Genomic DNA, 21,634 nt, shown 5'->3' on the forward strand with positions numbered 1-21,634 from the left:
CCAGGAAAATTTAGGTGCAACTGAAGTGACTTCTTTTGCCGTAACATTGAAATCAAGGAGATTTCTTTTGGATTAATGTGGGGAAAATGTGTGGGGGTGAAATAGTGGATTGAGATTCACCCGACTAGAGTGAGAAATTGAGGAAAATGTTTGAGTCTCACTCGTGAAGAGTGATAATGACGACTGCAATACATTAGAATAAAAAGTAAAACTTTCCCAGCAAAAATGAAGAAATCTATTTACCTTTTTGTCTAAATTAAAATAAAGACATCAAATCACAAAACATTAAAAAAACAAATTTTATTTTCATTAAAAAATAACCCTCCCCAACAGAGTTCCAATACTATCACACACAGAGCCAAAATAATATGCTTCCATGTCATTTCATTCATATCTATTGGGAAGTGCTATGAGAAGGACTGTTCTTGATCAGTGGCTTCAATATTGCTTTGACAGACCGTGAGGCTGTGTGGAGAGGAACGGACTCTCCTGTGTCCACGATACATTTCTAGGGTGACTGCAAATTTTTGTGTCTCCCCTTTGCAAGGTGCTTTTGTGGCTTCGGCAAGTGAAGAACTGCATCTGGATTTAGTGGTGCCCGGGAAATATCCCCAGGCTGGTATTTGTCGAGTACAGAACAAGCAGTAAAACACTGGCCTCAAGAGTGAAAAGGCCCCACATGTGTTGGGCCAAAATATAACATGTAAATATTATATATTTATATATACAAATCACCTTGGACACAATGAAGGATCAGTAAAACGGCGTACAAAGGCATTCTGATTACGCAAGTTCATAAATACGATTTTAAAATCAAACTTGTCTGATCTCTTTTCTCACAATCCCTTTCGACGTCAAGAGGGCTCTGACCATCAGACAAGATTTGAGGCGTTTTAAGGGCAGCTGAGGTGGAATTTTGAGACCGTCTCCACAGTGCCCTCTTGAGGAAACACTGACAATAGTCACAATATTCATAATGACAAAAAATAGCAGTCTTTATAACCACTACACAATCGAGGCAAAACAATTAACAGGCAGTGGCGAGCACAAGGCTCCTACCTCTAAGAAAACCAAAGTAAGGTGGCTCAGAATATCCAGTCAATAAAAAATAATAATTACATGCATTTTTCCCCCCCTATAAATCCAGAGAACTACACGATGTAAAAGGCAGGGCATATTAAGTAGTAGTAATAGAGGCCCACCCTGTCCAATGAGCAATTCCCCGTCTGTGCCGCCCATGCACACAGAGCACCAATAGAAATTTGGCAAACACAGACTAGGGGACTGGGGCAGAGGATGCTGAATGTCTATAACGCCAAACAATTGGCAAGGAAGGAGTGACGGAAGAGGCCAATGCAGTGATAGTTTGGCCTGAATGGGACATGAGACAAGTGCATTGGCTTAGTTTTTTCTCTACAGGCCGAGACAGAAACCAAGAGCTCAGATATGTGTGCTTTTGTTTTCCAGGCAATGATATGTAAATGCCTGCAGTGGGAAGAGCAGGACAAATGGAAGATAGGTGTGTACAGGTATGACAAGAATGTTGTGATCCAAAGTGTTAGAATGCACTGTGTGGCTTCACTACCACCGATACGAGTAGGAATGATGATGTGCAGAACGATCAGAGCAAGGCCCCTGGCTGAAGGCGTGTTCAGCTTTGCAGCACTTGAGTGATCACAGACTTTGTTTGCCTGCTTTCAAATGTCCAGGATAGTTCAACATGCCAGGATAGTTGGCCTTGCATCTTGCCTTTGTTCTGAAAGCAATGAAAGTGTTGGAGTGAAAGTTTAAAGTAGTTTGTCAAGTTTCTAAGTTCATTTTGTAAAATAAAATCAGTAAGTAAACAAAAGTGCCTCATAAATCCTTAAAGAGCATTGAATACAGAAGTAAAAGATTATCTTCCTGTTTAAGTGCCCCTTTTTCATTGGTTGGCATCACTTTTGGCTGGTTAATAATGCTGGTTTAGGTGCATGGGGTGCAAGTATATTTGATACACTCTATGCAAATGGTCCCTCTAGTGTTACGCTACGCTTGCGTCTATAGGCTAAATCTCTAGGGACTAGCCAATCAGGACTGAGAGTGCAGCAGCATCTCTCTCCTGCATCTACAGTCGCTACACCCGCTCCTTCTGTTGGTGCCAATACAAAGACCAGAGGGCTAGCATCGCATGACTACCAAACTCTTTATGTGCAGGACTGGTGGCACCTACATGCTAACACTAAGTGCTAATGTACCATACTTCAGACTCTTCAAGGCCGTTTTTTTTAAACAATAAACATCATTTAAGAAAAAAAAAATCTAAAACATGAATGCAAGTCATGAAATAGTTAAAAATTATATGTGTGTGTGTGCATGCTCAGTACCGCCCAACTGGAGGATCCCCACTCTCAGGGGCTTGGAACACTGGCATCCGTCTTTCGGATGGGTAGAGGCAGCATTGTGGCGGTAGATAAAAAAAACAAAACAAAACAAAAAAGTTTAACCATTTTTTTTTGCCCTTCCTAGAGCCTATTTTTCCTCCCATCTCTATTGCATACTTACATTGATAGGAGTGTGAAGGTAGCGTACAATACAAATACATAATATCCACTTAAAAAAAATTCAACATAAAAAAAAAGCAACTGTCCTGATAACGTAAAAACAACAAAATGATATTCAAAACCTATCGAGTGCATGAGGCTGCAGACTCAGCCCGTAATTACAGGAGGACGTTGTGTTTTTTTGGATTGAAGAAGACTGGCTGGCAGGTCTGTGGAAGTGTGTGTAGTGGGTAGTTGCCAGGAGTAAGGGATGGGGATGAGGTGGGAGTGGGCTTTCCGCCCGCTCAGGTAAAAATGAGGTGGAAGGGAACAACGGTGACGATGGCTGGTGAAGCTCAGGCAAAGTACATGGTCCTCAGAGTGTCGTGGTGAATCTGAACAGCTTTGGCCAGCGCCTGGGGGTCCCGGCCATTACTCTGACCCGATACATGGCTGCCCTCCCCACTGCAAGGAGACAGAAAAGGAGAGAAGATGCAGCAAACAAACTAGCAACATGTGTACCTCAAAAAATAGTAGAAAAAGGTTGATTCTGTTATTCAATTAAAAAAGTGTGATATTTTCCAAGAATCTATTTCTTTTCATTTGAATCATTATGGCTTCCAGCTAATAAAAAGCCAACCTTCAGATTCTCTGAAAATTAAAAGATTACATAAGACCAATAAAAAAATATATTTTTTTATTTCAGAAATAGGATGGCTATTTTCAGCTTACAACTACTACTGATTTGAAAGATGTCCAGTAGTCGGCCACAGGCAGAGTAAGCCACAAAAGGTCACTGCTTAAGAAGCTAAAGCGCCATCTCCAGGCACATCACTGAAAGCTTAGTGGAAGAGAAATATTTGGTAGGAATGGCTGCACAAGCAAGTAAAATTTGCATTTAATTTGAAAATCAAGTTTCCAATGGCGAGAGGGGTGGAGAAGCTAAGTTGTTTGAGACCCAGTGTGATGTTTGAGAGGGAGTTATGAATTAGGGAACTATGTCATCTGATGTTGGTTCACTGTATTTAATCAAGCCCAAAGTCTACTAGCAGATTTAAAAACACTTGTTGCTTCAATCTTCAGTCAAACTTTACAGAGATTCTAATTTAATTTTGCCTACACTGCCAAGACTACCAAGAACTGGTTTAATTGTCATTATAACATTGTGTATGATTGAACAGCACAGATAATCTATTTAGTTTTATTAAAAAGAAAAAGACAACAGATGAGCTAAAATTAACTGTTAAAAGTAACCTGGACCTCAGCAGGGCCACAGGCTGATGGCCTCCATGCTACACTACAACAATGAGATCATACAAAAACCTCCCCAAGTAGTGCATGCATTTACTGTACAGCTCATTGACATACTTTTCAGTAAGTTGACATTTCCGTATTAAATTTTATTTTTTATTTCAAATTGGCCTTATATAATTTTCCAATGTCCAGAGAAACTAAATGCTTTACACTAGTTGTTAGCTATAATGATAAAAATAACAGAAATACACAATATTTGTTTTTAAACTATATAAGTTTTTCATTTTGAAACAAATAACTGAAGTTTACTTTTCAATGATATTGTAGTTTACCGAGATGTCCTCACTAAACTACAGATGCCTTTTCATTAAAATAAAAAGGCAACTAGATAATGCCCCAGTTTGATTTCCATCATAAGCAAAAAAATATGCCAAATATCTTTTTGATGTTGAACTGTACATAGTACATATATGATGAAGGAAATCTCTTTAGATATCCCATTGGTCTTCCCAAACTGAAATATGTCGTGCTCGCGTTACACACGAACCTGTCATGTTCTTTGTCCACCAGATGATAGCGGGCACGGAAGGCCACAAGCCGGGCATAGTAGGCCGGCGCAGGGATGGAGACTGAACGGGTACAACGAACGTACGTGTGGCACAACTGGTAGGTTAGAATCTGCAACTCATCTGCCGTGAAACGATTGTCGTCCCATAAGACGTAGTAATGAGACGGCCGGCTGGTGCCCTGGTGACACAGAGGAAACAGGAAATCAACTCAACATCTATGTTGTTTAAAAATGAGAGAGAAAAACAATTGGAAAATTCAAAAAGGGTTCAAAGAAGCTGAGGAAGTCAAAACGGGTAGAAAATATTTCTGCTAATCTTGACCTGTATGCCTGCGTGGCTGCACAGGTAGAAATCGAACTCAAAGGGATGAGTGATGCTGGTGTCCACTGTAGTCCCTGCAGGTATATTGCCACTCTTCCCAATCTGAGGCGGAAATCAGTAATTAATTATTTCTAAACAATAAATAAAACATTAAACTTTTTTTTGCCTAGAAAATGAAGAGCTCACTCTTTCAGATTTGTCAGCACAGAAGAGGCGTGTGTGGTGGCGTTTCTGGACCACGATGTAGGTGATACCAGGCTGGTAATCCTTCTCCAGCTTTATGCATGCGTCTCTGATGGCCAGGAGCTCATAGTGAAGAATCTGAACAGAAGGTACTTAATTAGGTCTAAAGTCGAAGAAAAAAAAAAATGAAATAATCATATAAAGTTAATCAAAAGAGAGTGGCTTCATGTCAAGCTGTTTTTTTTTAACCTGTGGCAGCTGTCCCTCTGGAACCCCGTCTCTGTAGAAAATAATCCTGGTGGGCTTGAAGCGCGTCGACTTGTAGAACTGGATGAGCAGCTCCCGCACCATGTAAGACAAATCTTCAATGATTTCCTGCCGGGGTCTCTGGACACGCACCGTGGCACAGTACCTGCTGGGATGGGCGTCCATACTGCCTACCACCTGGAAGAGGGAGCAGCAGGAGGAATAAAGACAGCTGCATGAGCCGTTATGAGGCACATTGTATCAACTCATCTATTAAGGAGAATATGAAGAGTGAAATTGATGTTAACTGAATAACGTGTTCAAATGTTCTCAAAAGGATTAAATGTTTAGTTATTTGAGAATGTAAGCATTTGTCTGCATTTCTAGACAATACAGAAAAATTCTTAAAACAAGTTTCCCTTTATTGAAAGCATTCATACAGCTTCAGTCCTGCTGTACTGAGTCATTTTTCCTTTTCCTTCCTATTTGCAATTGTATTTCTGAACATAAGCCTCCCCTAAAGGCCACACCTGGAATATGCAAGAGGCTCAGAATTAAACGTCATTTTCTATTGGCCAACGTTTACATCATAGTGATCCGTTTCTACAAGTTGTCTCCTTCTGCCGGATCACTCGGACGTACCCACTCACCTCTCCAATGTGCCGTCTGTGTGACTCAATCATTTGTCATTATTGCTAGGCAACAACCCAGCCAACCACAGCTGAGATGAGGTCAAGTGTGGACGAGGGTTGACGTCATTTCCTATGAACGTGAGTCAATGATGAGCCATTCGTTTCCCAGCTCCGCCCTTACTACTTTTTGCCTCCTTTTGTCAAAGATTACACAAAAACTCAGATTCATCTTAGACGATTGTCATGACATGGACAATAAAGTAAGTTTAACCATTTAATAGATCTAAAGATAACATTTTTCCTTTCTTTTTAAAATAAGCTAAAAGTGACCTTCATAATTCTATGATTAAGTTTTCAATGTAACAGCTAAGAAAAAAAAAATATTTTCTTTGTCTTGTAGACTAAAGGTACTGCAGCTGTTTTTACCTTTTAAAGCTGTTCTGCTCCAAACTGAGATACAGAGCGAAACAGCCATCTATAGTGTCACAGTTACCAAGCAACCACAATCGTGCGAGTTTTCATAGAGATCCTTAAGTCCTTTGCATGATTTGCATGTCCTTCCTACTTTTGTTTGACTATAAAAGAATCACTCTGGCATTACTGAAGCCAACACAGGACAAAGGAGGAACTTTGCAATGTGCTGGAAAACATTTAGAAATCATTAAACGTGACATTAGCTAAATTTATGGAACTGTGGCTATAAAATGCACATAAAACTAATTCAATGCTACAAATCTTTCAAATTGTTGGCTGCAGTCAGTTTCTTTTGTATCCAGCATTACATCGTTTTCCAACTTAAAACAATTCAAACTAAGTAATAAGTAGTAATAAATTTAGATGTTGGACAGTTACTTGTATCGGGGTCTCCCAAGGTTATCAAAAATGATGGTTTCTCGTTATAGCATTTCTACAATTTAAAGTCTCTTAAATAATATTCTAGAGTTTTCTTCAGCTGTAGGGAACAAAAAAAACAACGCTGCCCTCCTCCACCTGTTGCTGCACATTGCTGCTAGCTAATATATATATATATATATATATTTTTTTTTTTTTTTTTTCCCATTTGGACAGACAGTTATAGTGTAAAAAGCAAAGGAGCACCATCTATTGTACCTGGCAAGCCAAGTGCAGCATGTATGTTAACCTGCAGTCTCTTAATATTTACTTTGCCTGTAAAACAAAAACCTACTGCCAATTAATGAGCAAGTCTATCTTTTAAAATAGAAATGAATCTATGTTAACTGTAATGAATATATTATCATAATGGCAGTAGGCATAATGGTAAATTTATTAGACTTTACCATTATGCTATAATGGTAAAGTAAACCATTATATAATGGTAAAGTCATTATTATATTATATATTTTTGTTTTAGATTTGGATTTCAATATCATGAGACTGTAAAACACAGTTGTTATACTGGCTCAAGTCAACCAGTTACCAGAGCTTAACCAGAAAAGTTCACCCAAAGATGGGTTTAGCTCGCAGATTTCATGGAGAGCTTGGTTTTCCTTCTTTTTCTAGAGAAAATGTAAAAATCCCAACCAATATCCAGGGACTTACAGCAGTAATAGACGGCTTCTTGCCATCTCCAGCTGGAGGATGCGTGACATCTGCTCCCAGGAAGATAACCGGCTGCTGAAACACGGCAGACCTGCCGATGCACATGGGAGAGCAGATGCAAATTACGACTGCTAATCGAGGAAGGACGGGTTTGCTTTTTAGAGTTATTTCATAGGAGAAAACAGAAAAAAAATCTAACTTTCAAAAGATTTATACAGAGAAATCAACATTACATTTTATGAAATATGTAGACAATGATTTTATTTTCTTGATAGAAGAGGCAGACTATGCCCCAAGTAAGCTAATGTCCTGTGTAAACTATGGCAGCAGTAATACAAACATGAGTTGTTCACAGCAGATCTTAAGTTTTACTCATCTAATGCACCAAATGTAAACGTATAAAAACACACTCAAACAGAAGCTCACCTTTGGTGAGGAACCAGGATGTTGTTTATTCCTCCCAGCTTCACGTTGATCTTTAGGCAGAGGTTGGAGAGAGTCTGAGGCGATGTTTTTACGACATTTTTCACCTGGACACACTGCGTGGCCATGCCGAGCAGAGTGTCTCCCACACGCTTCACCTCCGCTAGAGAAGACAAGAGTTTGAACATTAGAAAGTCATTGCTGTGCTTGAAGAATGTGGGAACATCCTTTTGATGCATGCACTTAGTAATCTGATGCGTTTACAGCCTTTGGTGACTGCTGCTGCCCTGCTCCTTTAAATTAAGGGACATAAGTATTTACTCCATTACCGTTAGCCAGGTTGTCTTTCCCAGGAAAAAAAAAAATCATAAAAAGGGGTTTAAAGTGGAAAATAAAACTGAGTTATATTATATATATGCTGCTCCATATGTAAAGAAATATGTCCATGTTTAGAATAACATCCCATCATTTTTGCTCTTAAAAGCAGAATTTGAAAATTAAAACAGTGAATTTATTTCCTAACATTTTCCAGAGCCTCCTTTGTTCTATTTTTGCCTGTCATAATGAGTCAAATGTCCTGAGTGGGTGCTGAACAGGAGGCAGCTGGCTCTTTTCTTGGCTACTAACTTACTTGCCTTTGTAAAAATGAGAACACGATTTCACAACAACAGAGTGCACAAACATAAAAAAAAAGAAAAAAAAAAGGAACACAACAAAAGAGAAACAACCTGTCAGAAATGACATACCATAAACGGGAGTTTTCCCAGGTAGGATGACAATGATGAGCTGAAGTCCAGAATAGGTGTTTTTCAGGTGTCTGAACATGGGTTCCACGCTGTCGGCTCCCTGGGCGTACTTACAGAAACACGGCTGGCCCTGAATCGGCATCCCAGCATCCTTTGAGATCTTACGCAGCTGGTCTGTGAAGTTCCTGAGTTAAATCCAAAGTTTGGTTAGGAAAAAATTCAAAATAAAAACAGTGAAGGCAGATTACAGCAGCAGTGCTTTACAGTGGTATTCACCCACTTTTTATACATTTTGTAACGCTTCAACCGAAATAATGTTATTTTCCATGTACCTGCCCATAAGTATATTACAATGAAATAAAAACTGTGTGACATGCATTCGTTTTCAGCTCCCTTGACTGAGATGTGTTTTGCCAAAGATCTAAAGTTTAGAGTTTCTTTTCAACAGATATTATCGTCCTTAGCTTATGATGCCTTCACAGAAACATATTTATACTGAGTTTAAACTACACACGGTTGGACTTTATTTACTAACTAAATTGATTTTTTTTTTTTATCCAAGGTGATTTTCAGACGTTTGCTTGTCAAAAATTTGGAAAGCTACATATCCATGACTCATTTCACTTCGCACTGGAATAGTGCACTTACTTGAGCACCTCCTCTCTGCACTGCTTCTGGGGGGCAAAGCAGGCGATCGCCCAGACTTTGATCTCAATGCCGTTGTAAAACTGCTTCCCCCTCATGTCCCAAACTCCCTGGTTGGGAGTCGCGATAGCCCGGTTCTGTGGAAAAGAAGAAGAAAAAAAAAAACAAACAGCAGTCAACCAGGATTTAGTTTGTTGCATTTGGAAAACATCACCAAACGGTTGCATGGTTACTGATAAATGGGCTGCGTTTACCCGTCCGCCATACTGTAGAATGGGAGCTGGCAGCACCCTGCCTGTCACTTCAGCCATGTCGTCCTTCACCTTGATCCCAAACTCCTGGATGTATGGGTCTAGGTTGAAGTTAGCGTTCTTCATCTGTGGAGAGTGAAGGACATGCATCACATTTCACTGCCTGCACCACAAATCACTGAGACGCATTATCTCAGGTCACAAGCATTGGCCTCCACGAAGCGTTCTCCAGAACTCACCAGCCTGCTGATCTCCTCCTGCCTGTCGGGCGCAGAGCGAGCTGTGGCTTTAATCATAGTGGAGGTCTGATTATCCGTCAGCTTTTTAATGCACCGCTGACCCGCTACAATGTTACACACCTAGAAAGAGCAAATGCATAGAGTCAGTAAAACAACTTAAAAGTTTGCTGATGATTCACAAAAAGTACTAAAATATCATAATTTTATCCTTCAACCGGTCAGATTTCCATAAAGATTTACCTCCAGGGGCAGGTAGGTGTGTTTTTGCTCCTGCCCAACTTGTAAACAAGGTAGGTGGGGGTATTTAAGCTGCAAGTTGTACTTCTGCTTGAAGTACTGGGCCACTGTACATTCTACCGTCTGCCCACTTTCAAGCTGAAGGGGAAACCTAGACGTGAAAAGATTTGAATCAGTATTGCACCTGTATTGACAATTACTATTAAAAAAATGTGTGAAATTGTTTAAATCCATTTGGAAATTTTCCTTAAACATTAATGCATCTGACATCTCATTTTCTCAATTGTTTGCATCTGTTATAGCCATTTAGATGAAAATTGACAAAAATTTGTCAATAAATGTTATTTATTTTAAAGAATAATTTTATTCTTTTTAATTTACAAAAACATGTTAATCCCTTATAAAGCAGGTATACCATTTCCCAAGTAGAACTATGAGTTTAACTTTAGAGTTTCATAACACCACCATTCTTTATAATAAATCTAAATATACTTCAAAATCATGACACTCCAAAGTGGCTCTGTGCCAATTTAATTACCAAGATAAATTGATGATGTTGGAGTCATTAAAAGACAACAGATTCATCTACTTTGTTGTGGTTAACACTGGGGGCACAGAAGATAATGAGGTTGCAGGAGTAATGGGTCTAAAGAGCATTTACGTTTGATGGCTGGCAGGACGTCTGGTGACATTGCATACACGATATTTTCTCTTCATTTGCCCACAGTGCGTCACCTCGACCTTCAGGCCTACAAACAAAAAGGTTTGAGAACCACCGACATGAACAGACAACTAGGAGTAAAAAGAAATCAAATATAACATACATGTACATACCGCATCATTTCAAGGCCAAAGTTTCACATTTCTTAGATTATCTTTGTCATTTAACTATATCTAAGCCATAAACATAAAAAAACTTAAACATAAAAGCCAAAGTATTTTTTTTTTCGGTTCAAATTTCAAATTTTAAAACCACCTTATTATAAATTTGACCTTTAGTAAAAGTACATAAAAGGCATGAATAGAATATAAAATAAAAAAAGAATTTCAGTTAGAAGCAAATAGTAAAACTTTAGTCTGACCTGATTATTTTTAAGAATGTCAGATTTTTATCTTCAAGAAAAATGGGAGAGAGATACAACCTTGAAATAAATGAATGTTTATCAAAATTATTTAAACATAGAAATGACTATAATCAAGTTATATATTTCTCCAGACTTTAAAACTGTTTAGGAACCTTAAATGAAGGAAGGAAAATAAAACTAAAAGATAAAAAAAAAAAAAAAATCACACAGAAGTATTTTTGCAGTACATATTACCAACCACACAACATGGCCTCTAGGTTTTCCTACAATTAAATGGAGTCCTGAAATAATAAAGGTGAGAAAGTTTATTCCTTTATGATTTCTATTATGTTTTGGAGGTTCTTTCTCTCTCACCTTTAATTTCCTTTGTGAAGCGAACCCTCTGTGAGTCTGTGAGGGTCTTGGGCTGCTCATCAATGTTGCGAATGTCCAAAACCTCACACATGAACTCAATTACAGGCTGGGCTTTGTAGAAGGCCGTGGCAGACACTAGAGGGAGACAAAGAGCAACAAACATAAAATACTACCTGGAACATTTAAAGGCCTTTATCCAAGTATTTTGAATATCATTTTTTTAACAGAGAGAGAGAAGAAATGTAGACTTCACAAATAATGTTATGAACTGTTTAATGTTTTTCTCTCAGAGTGCATATTACATTTCTGTGACAGAGCAACTAGTCATGGCAGTGTTAGTAAAAGCCACTTAGAACACTGAATGGCAACACACACACACCTACACACACACACACACGAATGTTGTTGTCAGTGACTCACCATCAATGTTAAGCATCATCTTCCACATGGCGGGACGCACAGACTGATGGAAGCCAAACCAGACCTCCCTCCCCCCACCAAGTGGGTGGTAGTATCCTTCAGGTGGGGAGAAGAAGGACCGACCCACTGGAGTGTACCTAGTTGGAGGAGAAAATGATGAGTGTGCATATTTAGGCCATGAATACATCATGAGCTCATGTCCAGGAAAGGGGTTACTTCAGAGTGAGATAAGGCTTTCCAAAGAAAAACGGAGCAAACATGAACCGATCTTTGCCACAAAATCTGTTGTATCTAACTTAACTACAGTGTCTTGTAAACGTATTCATGCTTTTTTTTTTTTTACTTGTTCACATTTTGTAACATTACAACCACCGAGAGGTCAGACCACCACAAAATAGCATGAAACCAGATAAATGTTCTCACTAAGTTTTCTGGTATTTAGCAAATAGAATGTCGGTCATTCTAACTAACCTAAAACAAGATAAATTTGGTTTGATTTAACTTTAAGAAAAAAATGAGTATATGCATTTTCAGTATATCATACGTCTCTTCTAGCTTTGCACATTTAGAAAAATTCAAGCCCATTCTTCTGTGCTAAACAGCTAAATCTCACTCAGATTAACTCCAAACATCAGTTTAATACTTACCACAGACTCTCATTTGAATTTTGACTGAATCATTCTATTCAGTTTACATCTTGAAGTCAGCTATTTCATTGATCAGAATTGTTAAATACTTGTTAGGCAGTTTCAAAAAGATGAAGGCTAACTTTGTTGATTCAGGTCTAAAGCATGATTAACACAGAAGTCCACACACTGAGCCTGAACACATCTTAACTGTACTTTAGGTCATCAAAATAAAAAGCACAAAAAAAATAAGTACAATTTACAGTAAATCTGTAAAATTTACAACTAGTTAAACTACAGATGTACTTTCTAAAACATAAAAATACAAAAATAATTTCTAACTGATAATCTGACTGGACAGACGGACACCCCATGCATGTTTGGATCCGTTCCTTCCAACTGGAAGACAGAGGGTTTGCTATGGCGTACCTCATAGAGGCCAAGTGGCGCATGGCCACATCCAAGGCTTGAACTGAGTCGAGGGGGACTTGCAGTCGACCACTGACGAGAGTTTCCTGTAGCAGCCGCCATGACACTTTGGCCAACCAGCGGATGGAAACCTTAAAGATTCGATCTTTCCCCTCACCAGGGATAGTTACCTCAAAATCCACCTGGAATAGCAACGAGGTGGGGAGAACATGATTCATTAAAAAATATATATATATCACAGTTAAAGCTGCAGTATATAACTTTGTGACACTATGGTATGGAACAAAAAAAAAGGACTACTTTGCTTTCTCCCAGTGCCAACTAGAAACAACCAATCAGAGTTAAGAGGAGGTCCTTAGCGCTGTCAATCCTGCTGCCATCTCCTCCTCTCCAACTATATTGGTGGATAAACAGTTTTTCTATAAAAGTAAGTTGTTTCTCTGCCTTTAGTACACCGAGCAGCTTGTACACAAGCATGTTTGACAGCGCTAAACACCTGAAATTCCATCCAAACAAAATTAAAGATAAATTTAACAGATTCGTGAGAAGCTGATGGTAGTGGCATGGTAAAACAAAACTTAACTTACCTTTTCACTCCCAATAGGAAGTGCTAAGACGGTGTAAATATTCTTCTTGCCATCATACACTGGCTTCCTGTCACCAAAGAGCTGGGGCTTGAAATGTTGAACCATGTACTCCACCACCTCTCTGTAGGAATTAAGAATCATAGAATGAGCTTAAGAAGCAACAGAACACATAATAATCATATATTATTATGATATACAACTATATATCATAATAATATGATAACATCATCCCAGTGTGCCAGCAACCTCAACAAGAGGCTTCATTGTCACAGAGAGAGACAGTTCACAATGTGATCACGGTATTGATCAAACAGGATACAGCTGCTGGGTGCAACATGGTGGTCATTGGGGGGCAGCGGCAAGACAAAGAGTGAGAGAGTGCAGGTGGCAGTGGGGGGGCAATGTTCAACGCATTGGTTTTCATTATGAAGTGGGGGGCGAGGAGATATTCCTAAAAAGAAAAGGTCAAAGGCCTCAACCTTTGCATGCCTTCTTGGTTCCTTTGTGTTTCCTCTTCCAAAGAGACTAAACCAAGTTCTTTGGAAATTCGGAAGTGAATTTTATAGAATGTGCAGTTTCTAGGGATTATTCTACCAAAATTTAAGGGTTTTGAAGTGTCAAATATGATGTCTTCTTTAAAACCTACTTAATGGTTTAAATCTCTGCAAAAATATTACAGCTGGCAGATTTATACAATTCATTCATACGGAAGCTGTTATTCCGTTAAATAAACACAAGATATTGAAATCCTTTAAAGTGTAAAAGTAAATAACTTTCCATTTTTGCAAACATACATGTGATGTCAAACAGGCAAAACATTATCTCTGGCATTCCTCTAAGATAGTCTAAATGTATATTAGTAATTATCCAGAGCCCTGAGGCAATGATCAGAACACAGAGAATGAGACTCCGTCACAGCTCTGGGGTTAGCGCCAAACTGAATAAACAAGGTTATTGTATTTCTGCTAATAGCCAGCGCTGACACATGAGACAACTGGGAAGCTTGACAGACAATCAGATGGTGTCGACAGCCACCAAGCTTAGTTACAAGCATGATATAATTTCAGAGTGGTCACAAAAGTAAAGGATCATGAGCTAAAAAGAGACATCTTTCTATGACGGGTGAAGCGTCTTAGATCAAACATGAAGTAATGCCAGGCTGCCAATTGCACTGCACTGAAAAGCAGATGTCACATTTGTTTTTTTTTTTTAAGTTCACTCTCCAGAGAGATTCTTGTTCCCTTTACTCTCACAACTTTAATATTTATTTTTATTCCATACAGCAAAGTGATTAAAGTTTCATATGTGAAAAACGGTGAACATGGCAGGTCTTTTTCTTCCATTTTGTTTCTTAATGTGCTTTGGCAGGAAAAGAGTGCCGAGTCATTATAAATTATCATTACAGTAAAGGTCTGAGTGAAGTCTGTAAGAGTGGAACTGTTAAAAATAAAAAAGATGTATGCAGAAAATAGATAAACTGATTCAGTTACTAACCAACGATGTCAATCTCACACATATTAAGGGAAGAAAGTAATGATAAATCAAATACTGATGATGGTAAATGTGTCATTTAGTAACGTGTTCATCATAAAGACAAAAACATTTGGTAATGAGCAAAATTAAATTTTAATTTCTATTTTTTTTTTCTTTTGAGGTGGAAGCGAGGTTGCAAGTCAATCTTCCACCTCTGTGTTGTTATTTTATTCTAACCGACTTCTAATTTACACCTGTAAACAAACCATTTGGTATCCATGCATCCAAAGTATTCTTAATTTTGTTTTTTAGCAAAGCACTTTCATGAATTATGGAGACAGTCAATCATATAATTTTGATATCCGTGTTACTTTCTGAACATCTGTAAGACATTTGGGTTTTATTGATTTTGTTTCTGGCCCATGTTTGACTCAGATTACGGCCCCTCGTTAATGTGAAGTTATTTTGTTCCTGAAAAACTTTGCTGCTGGAAATCTACTTTATTGATTTGGTTTTATGGTTGTTTTCAGACCTTTGCAACCTCTGCACTCAGGTGGAGCCAGCTGATGAAAGCTCCCTGGAGCAGTGACAGGATTTTATAGTAATCCTATGAAGTCAATAAGAAACAAACTCTGCTAACCATTCCCTAAACAGTAGGCTAAACTTAGCAAGTAGGAGGGTTTTTTTCCAGTGTCTTGGGGGAAAAAAATCTCATCACATTACAACCATAAACCTCAGTGTATTTATTTAACTATAAATTAAAAGATTGTTTTCTCAATGTCTCATTTTCAGTTTACTTTACAGTTTTGGAGCACTTTTTGTTGGTCTACAACATAAGATCTTATTTTTGAAAAAGCATTTCTTAAGGCTAATAATAATGTAATAATGTTAAGGCCTATAAATAATGCAGCAAGTTACTTGCATCCAGTTCAGATGTTAAAAGTTAGTATTTTATTGATAAATTACAAAACTGTTAAAACAAACACCAACCAAAGTGAAACAATCCCATATGTTTGGACACATTTTTGAGTCTAGCATCCAGTTCAGCTGGTTGGACCCAGCAGCACAGGAACAGCAGTTTAATATTAAAGAAGCTCTTGCAGAAATATATCATTTTTATCCTTTCATTAAGCCAAACCCAAAGACACCAATGTTGATTTCAAAGCATAAAATCTTCCATTATTAAACATGGTATCCAGAATATGATTAAATATGGACTATTTGATAAAAGTTCTACACAAACCAGAAGTCACATTAGAATTTAGTAGAACAGATTTTCCCTCACATGATGCATTATGTTTTGCCTGCTAATAAAGTCAAGGTAAAGAACTGGATGGTGAGGAATCTTTTTCTGCCTCAGTTTTTATAAATTAACAGTTTTTATGCTTAATTTGCATAATTCACTGCTTTTTGAAAGACTGGAAACACAGGTAGGTATCCAATATTCAGTTTTAAGCATTACAACACAGCAAGTGTTTGCTTCTTGACATAAGACTTGAGAAGCAAGCTATAAAACGTGTATGAAAAAATACTTTGTAACCAGTCATTAGTTCTCCTATTACCTGTTGACTCGCCGTGGGCACTTGTCAGGCTTAATGTCCACCTCATAGTGATAGACGTCCATCTTTGGGATTTCCACTTCAAAGTAGTTGGCCAGCAGCTTAATGGGCTTGCCCACGGTGCCCATGCCCGGCCGCCGGGGGGCATGAAACACCTGCTGCAGGGGTGGGGGGAAGGCCCCCAAGGGCACTGGACAGACACATTACAGGGAGGCATCCACAAGAGCAGGAAACAGATAGAAAGAAGGTTAAAAACGAAAACAGACCGTGGAGAAAGTAGAAATTCACAGTAAGAAAATATTGGAGTTAATTAAATAAATGAGGAAAGCAGATCCACGAGCGGAAAAGGAGAGGAAGTTGCAACAAAAACGGTTAAAACAGAGAAAAGGGCAAACAGGACCACAAAAGTAGGTGTAAGGCAGGAAGGAAGCGTAGGCAGGGGCCAAAGTGAAATGATTAGTGGGCATGAGTCCCAGCAGCCGGGACAGGAAGGCAGGGAGAGGGACGATAGGAGAGACAAGAAACAATGTGAAAGAAAAAGTTACATCACAAATGAGTCAGAGTGAGGCAAGTTGTAAAATAAGAGGTAAACAAGGAAGATTTGATAACACATAAAGGACAAAACAAAGATTCAAGGGGGAGAAGAAGGGAAAGAAAAGAAAAGACAGAGGGAAGGGAAACAAATGATATTGTTTAGCAAAATATTTTTTAGATCAGAATTACAACAATTCTAATATATAAAGGTTTATTATTGAAGAAGTAGCATGACAAAAAACGTATCAAAAGAAAGCTAGGAACACATATAGGTGCAACTCAACAATTTAGAAAAGGTATATTGAACTAGGGAGACATCAAACAGTTACAGGAAGCCACCACTTAAGGACGGGAGTTGAATAACTCTGGTTTAGAGAATTAAAAAGTTTTGTTTTTTTCCTCTCTGCAAATGCTAAAGTGAAATTTATGGAGCTCAGTTAAAGCCAGATTCACCAGCCTGTACCTAAAGAGTTGATTTCTGGATATTTTTGATGATTATGGCTTAGCTAAAACAATTGAAATCCTTATAGTCTGCTTCTCAGAAATTTTAAACATTTCATCTGCATCCTATTCCTAGCAAATTATTGGAAGGTTAAGTGGAAGGAAAAAGTGTAGTTCAAAAAAGGTGCACAAGCCACAGGGACTACAGCATTAGCAGGATTGTGAAGCGAAGACCATTTAAAAGTTTGGGGGGAAATTCACAAAGCGTGGAGTGGACTCCAGCTGGAGTCAGGGTTTCGAAGCACACACCACTGTAATGTCATGGGGTTTCTGAACAAGATAACATCAGAAGCATCTTATGAGCTAAAAGTAAAAAAACTGGACTGCTGTTCAATGATCCAAAGTAATCTTTTCAGATGAAAAAAAACAACAAAAAAACCAAACAAGTTTACACTTCATTTGAAAATCAAGGTCAGGGTGTGGAGGAGGAGTAAAGAAGCAGAGAATCAAGGCTGCCTGGGGTCTAATGTGATGTTTCTAGTCGGTGATGACTTTTGTTGATGCCGATTTTATTTTCAAGCATGACGTGACACCAGTTCACACCGCCAAAAGTACCAGCATCTGGTTCACACTGCCAAAAAGTACAAGCATCTGGTTTCATGAGAGTTTTGTTACTGTGCATTATCCAGTACATCTGACCCACACGCCAACAGAGAAACTTAAAGTCACTATAGAGCAACCCGAGTTTCTTCAACATCTCAGCAGAGCTAAAAGCTTGTACCTGCCATCCAATCCTCCACTTATCTAGCACTTCATGTAAAAGTAGCCCCGACCAAAAACATATGCTGCACACTTTCAGCAGATTATAGATTTTATGCTTTATTAGATTTCTTTTTGTAGAAGTTCAACTTTGGGTTTTCATTAGTTTTACGCTATAATCATCCAAAATAACAAAAATAAACACAGATTTTAATATATTTATACAAAATGAGTTTCAGATTTTGATGAAACAACAAAGCTTTTCATTTATACTTTTGTTCGAATTTATGTTTTAAGGATATCACCCAAAAATAAAATAGTACATACATTTACAAATAGAGAACAGAGAACAAAAAACACAGCCTGGAAACCCATATAATTTTCAGATAACAGGGAATAATAAAGTCAAACTCTATAATTTTCAACACATCACTTTGTTTTACCTCCTAAAGAGAGAAAGTTGGTTTGAGTTAAGGTTTGGTTTGGAGGGGGGCCTGTGGGGGCTATAGGGGGGCATCCAAGACTGGGTCCTTGGTGTGAAGTTAGCTCTGACTCCTGCCTGAGAGGGGCCCACTGCCGTAACCTCTGGGTCCCCAGAGAGCAGCCCTCCTCCATCACAACAAAGACCCCAGCTGCCCTGCTCCTCCATCTCACACACAGAGATACAGGGCAGCATGACGGAGGGAGAGCGCTTGCTACTATGAACACACACACACACTCACACACACAGGAGGAACCTCCCCCCCCACCCTCCTCCCCTCTCCTACATTCCCAGCCTCACCATGGAGACACCACAGCAACACAGTATTGTCATGGATATCAGGGGACCTGTGTGTGTTCATGTGCAAGGCTGCTGGAAAAAATGTGGGAGGAGGCAGGGTGCCACTGTGATCACGCAGAAAAGACCTTGGCCTTTTTGGTCCCTCTGCATTAGCCTATTCCAAACTAGAAAAGCCCGACTTAAAATAGCTGCTATAGAAACGCTTGGTTTAAAAATACCACTTAATGTTTCGTTCACAAAGCCGCGAGTCAGGAAGAGTAGTAGTCCTAACGTGAAGAAGGATGCTCTGCCTACAGAGAGTGCACGTGTGTAGCATCACACGTCGAACAAACGCAGTAAACACAGATCCAAGACATGTGGTGAAGCGCGCAAACTCGGAGCTGGAGAGGATACATGTGTGTAAATGTGCGAGCACGTTGTGATTGCTGCCCACTAAGCGCACAAAGACGCACACTTCTCCCTCGTGCCAGTGAAGGCAGATGGTGAGAAGTGGAGCCAGTGCTCTCACATATCCCAACACAATAGCAGACTCTCCCGGGCGGCGAGACTTAAACCGGAGCCTCACAACACGAAGACGCTCGCCGCTTATTGTCTTTACAATGACGTAATGAGCAGCAAGACGGAGACACATTAGGACCGCTAATTTCAAGCCAGATCCTGCCATGTATCTGAGGATTTCTGAACTTTCCTCTAGTTCTTTGCTGCTCATTTGGTGAAGTAGCTTGCTGATGTTTTTGTTCAGACTGAATGAATTTATGAACTTTACATAATTTTTTTTTAAAAGTATTAAATTAAATACTGTTTTACATATTTGCATGTAGTTAAAATTTAAATAAATCTTATGAAAATGTAGAGAATCTGGGTAGTACTTTTCAAAATGTACCTCAGTCGGGATTTGAACCAATTTTTTTCTTGAGTAGCGATAAGCAGATAAAACACTAAATTTAAAAAAAATAAAATCTGATTTTTCTCTTGATTCATTAAATGTTTCAAAACTAAAAACTCCCACAATCACCACTCCATAAACTCATCAACAGACATTATGTAATATATATACATTTGACAGAGGTTGGGATAGACGGGACTAATAGGGTATTTTCAGCAGCATAATTTTTTCACCTTTTACATCTAATATTAACTTAGGGAACAAAACACAGTCCAAATAGGAATCAACAGTATAAGACAAGTTTGAGCAAACCAGTTCATTCTTGAGCCAGATAAAAACTTGTCTGACCAATCTGGGAAGACTGACAAATTGAATTGTCACACTTCAAACACAAAAGCAGAATATGAAATGGGGAGCCTTAGGGACCCTCCCCCCATTCTACAAATTAGCTCAAACTTAAAACAAGCTAAATTAGCTATAAGGACCAACTGTGTGTTCTTTATTTCTTTGATCTGGAAGCAGAAATAAACCCAGTTTTAAGTTATTTAAAGACAATTCCGAATAAGCAGTAAAACCCAAGTCATAAAATAAGTTACGAACTCAGACTAAGGAGTCAGCAGATTTAAAATTGGATTGATAGGTGCAGAGTGAACTATTTTCAATAATAAAACAAGCATTCGGAATGTCAGCTTCTTCCTATTTCTGTTTAATAGGAAACAAAAACAATCAATATTTAAATGTCTCCAAATAAAGACAGTTCCTATCATTCGTGAACACTGATTGCAAATCTGAAATATGCTATGTCAACGCCAGCATATACAAATCACAATTGTGTATTATTTTGGGATCTACGTTCATGAATAATTCACCCTTTGCTGCAGACGGTGGGCCTGAGTTGCTCTATAATGTTGCATACGAGTTGCTGGTGTTTAAACACCGTTTAAGAAAGCCACTTATGACGTGAGGAAGAAGTAGTGAGAAGGGTAGGCTGCTGTGTTGTGGATAAGCCTGCAAGAAGCAGCCAGCTGCTGCTGAAGGCGGGCTTCACCTCATTCCTCCTCACCACAGATTTCCCACGACCTCCATGCCCCCGCGCATGGCTCAGTGTTTTGTCAGCACTCGATAACACTTGTATTAAAATCTAAATTAACAGAAAACGTTATCTTGCTAGGCTGCAATATCTAAATCTCAGCGTCTCCTCTCTAAGCTACGGTGCAACGATGGAGGGGTTGTCACACCAAGCCTCCTTGTACATCCTCCCCCCCCTCCTAAAGCTGGGTCGGCTGCGGCGCCCAGCTTTTCCAACTGAAATGTGTATCTGCAGCTATTACTCTTACAGTCAAAGTGTATTTAATGTTAATGTAAAAATTCCACCTACCAGCGCCAGACGGTCCCGGCTCCATCCCATTCACTTCATTCACTTAGCCGCGAAGGTACAAGCTAGCTAGTCCGGGGCTGCTGTGGCCAAACCGCCGGCCCCTTCAGGCTGGAGGCGTCTCAGTCTTCCAGCCCCCTCCTCTCGGCGTGTCGTCTTCTGCTTGCTCGGTGTACCCCCGCCCCCTACCCCTTACGAGGAACCCCCCTCCAGATTCGTACGGGACTTAAGGCTAACGGTGATAGCCGCTGGCAGATGCTGCTTTGGCCGTTAACCTCGGACCTGCTGCTAACGGTGGAGCAGGAGGAAGATAACTTCTTGGTCCTAACGGCTTTTCTTCCACAGTTCCTCGTCAGTCCCTCCGTGCTGTGATTCGGGCGAAGAACCCACACCACAGTGATTTATCGTCCTCTCGCTGTTAGAGCAGGATTCTCCAGCGGAACAAAAAGGCCAGCACCTCAGCCCCCAAAGATCCAAAACTTCTTCAGTGCCATTAAAAA

At 39.3% G+C, this 21,634-nt stretch overlaps 1 protein-coding gene across 2 annotated transcripts; it reads right to left on the reverse strand.

The window, feature by feature from the left end:
- Positions 1-285: 285 nt before the first annotated feature.
- ago1 (argonaute RISC component 1) lies at positions 286-21,293 on the reverse strand. Of its 2 annotated transcripts, XM_007553827.2 has the most exons (19): positions 21,138-21,284; positions 16,362-16,548; positions 13,327-13,447; positions 12,740-12,921; positions 11,685-11,821; positions 11,265-11,399; positions 10,487-10,574; positions 9,829-9,976; positions 9,589-9,708; positions 9,353-9,475; positions 9,102-9,235; positions 8,454-8,638; positions 7,711-7,870; positions 7,285-7,375; positions 5,096-5,290; positions 4,850-4,984; positions 4,664-4,765; positions 4,321-4,520; positions 286-2,984 (listed from the first exon to the last, which is right to left on the reverse strand). In XM_007553827.2, the coding sequence occupies exons 1-19, from the start codon at positions 21,160-21,162 to the stop codon at positions 2,876-2,878; spliced, it is 2,577 nt and encodes an 858-aa protein (XP_007553889.1). In that variant the 5' UTR covers positions 21,163-21,284; the 3' UTR covers positions 286-2,875. The 2 variants fall into 2 exon arrangements, with proteins under 2 accessions (XP_007553889.1, XP_016527848.1); XM_016672362.1 differs by having other exon boundaries at positions 9,102-9,475; positions 21,138-21,293.
- Between the last annotated feature and the right edge of the window lie 341 nt (positions 21,294-21,634).

The sequence above is a fragment of the Poecilia formosa genome, unplaced genomic scaffold (assembly GCF_000485575.1).
Source record: "Poecilia formosa unplaced genomic scaffold, Poecilia_formosa-5.1.2 Scaffold59, whole genome shotgun sequence".
Classification (NCBI taxonomy): domain Eukaryota; kingdom Metazoa; phylum Chordata; class Actinopteri; order Cyprinodontiformes; family Poeciliidae; genus Poecilia; species Poecilia formosa.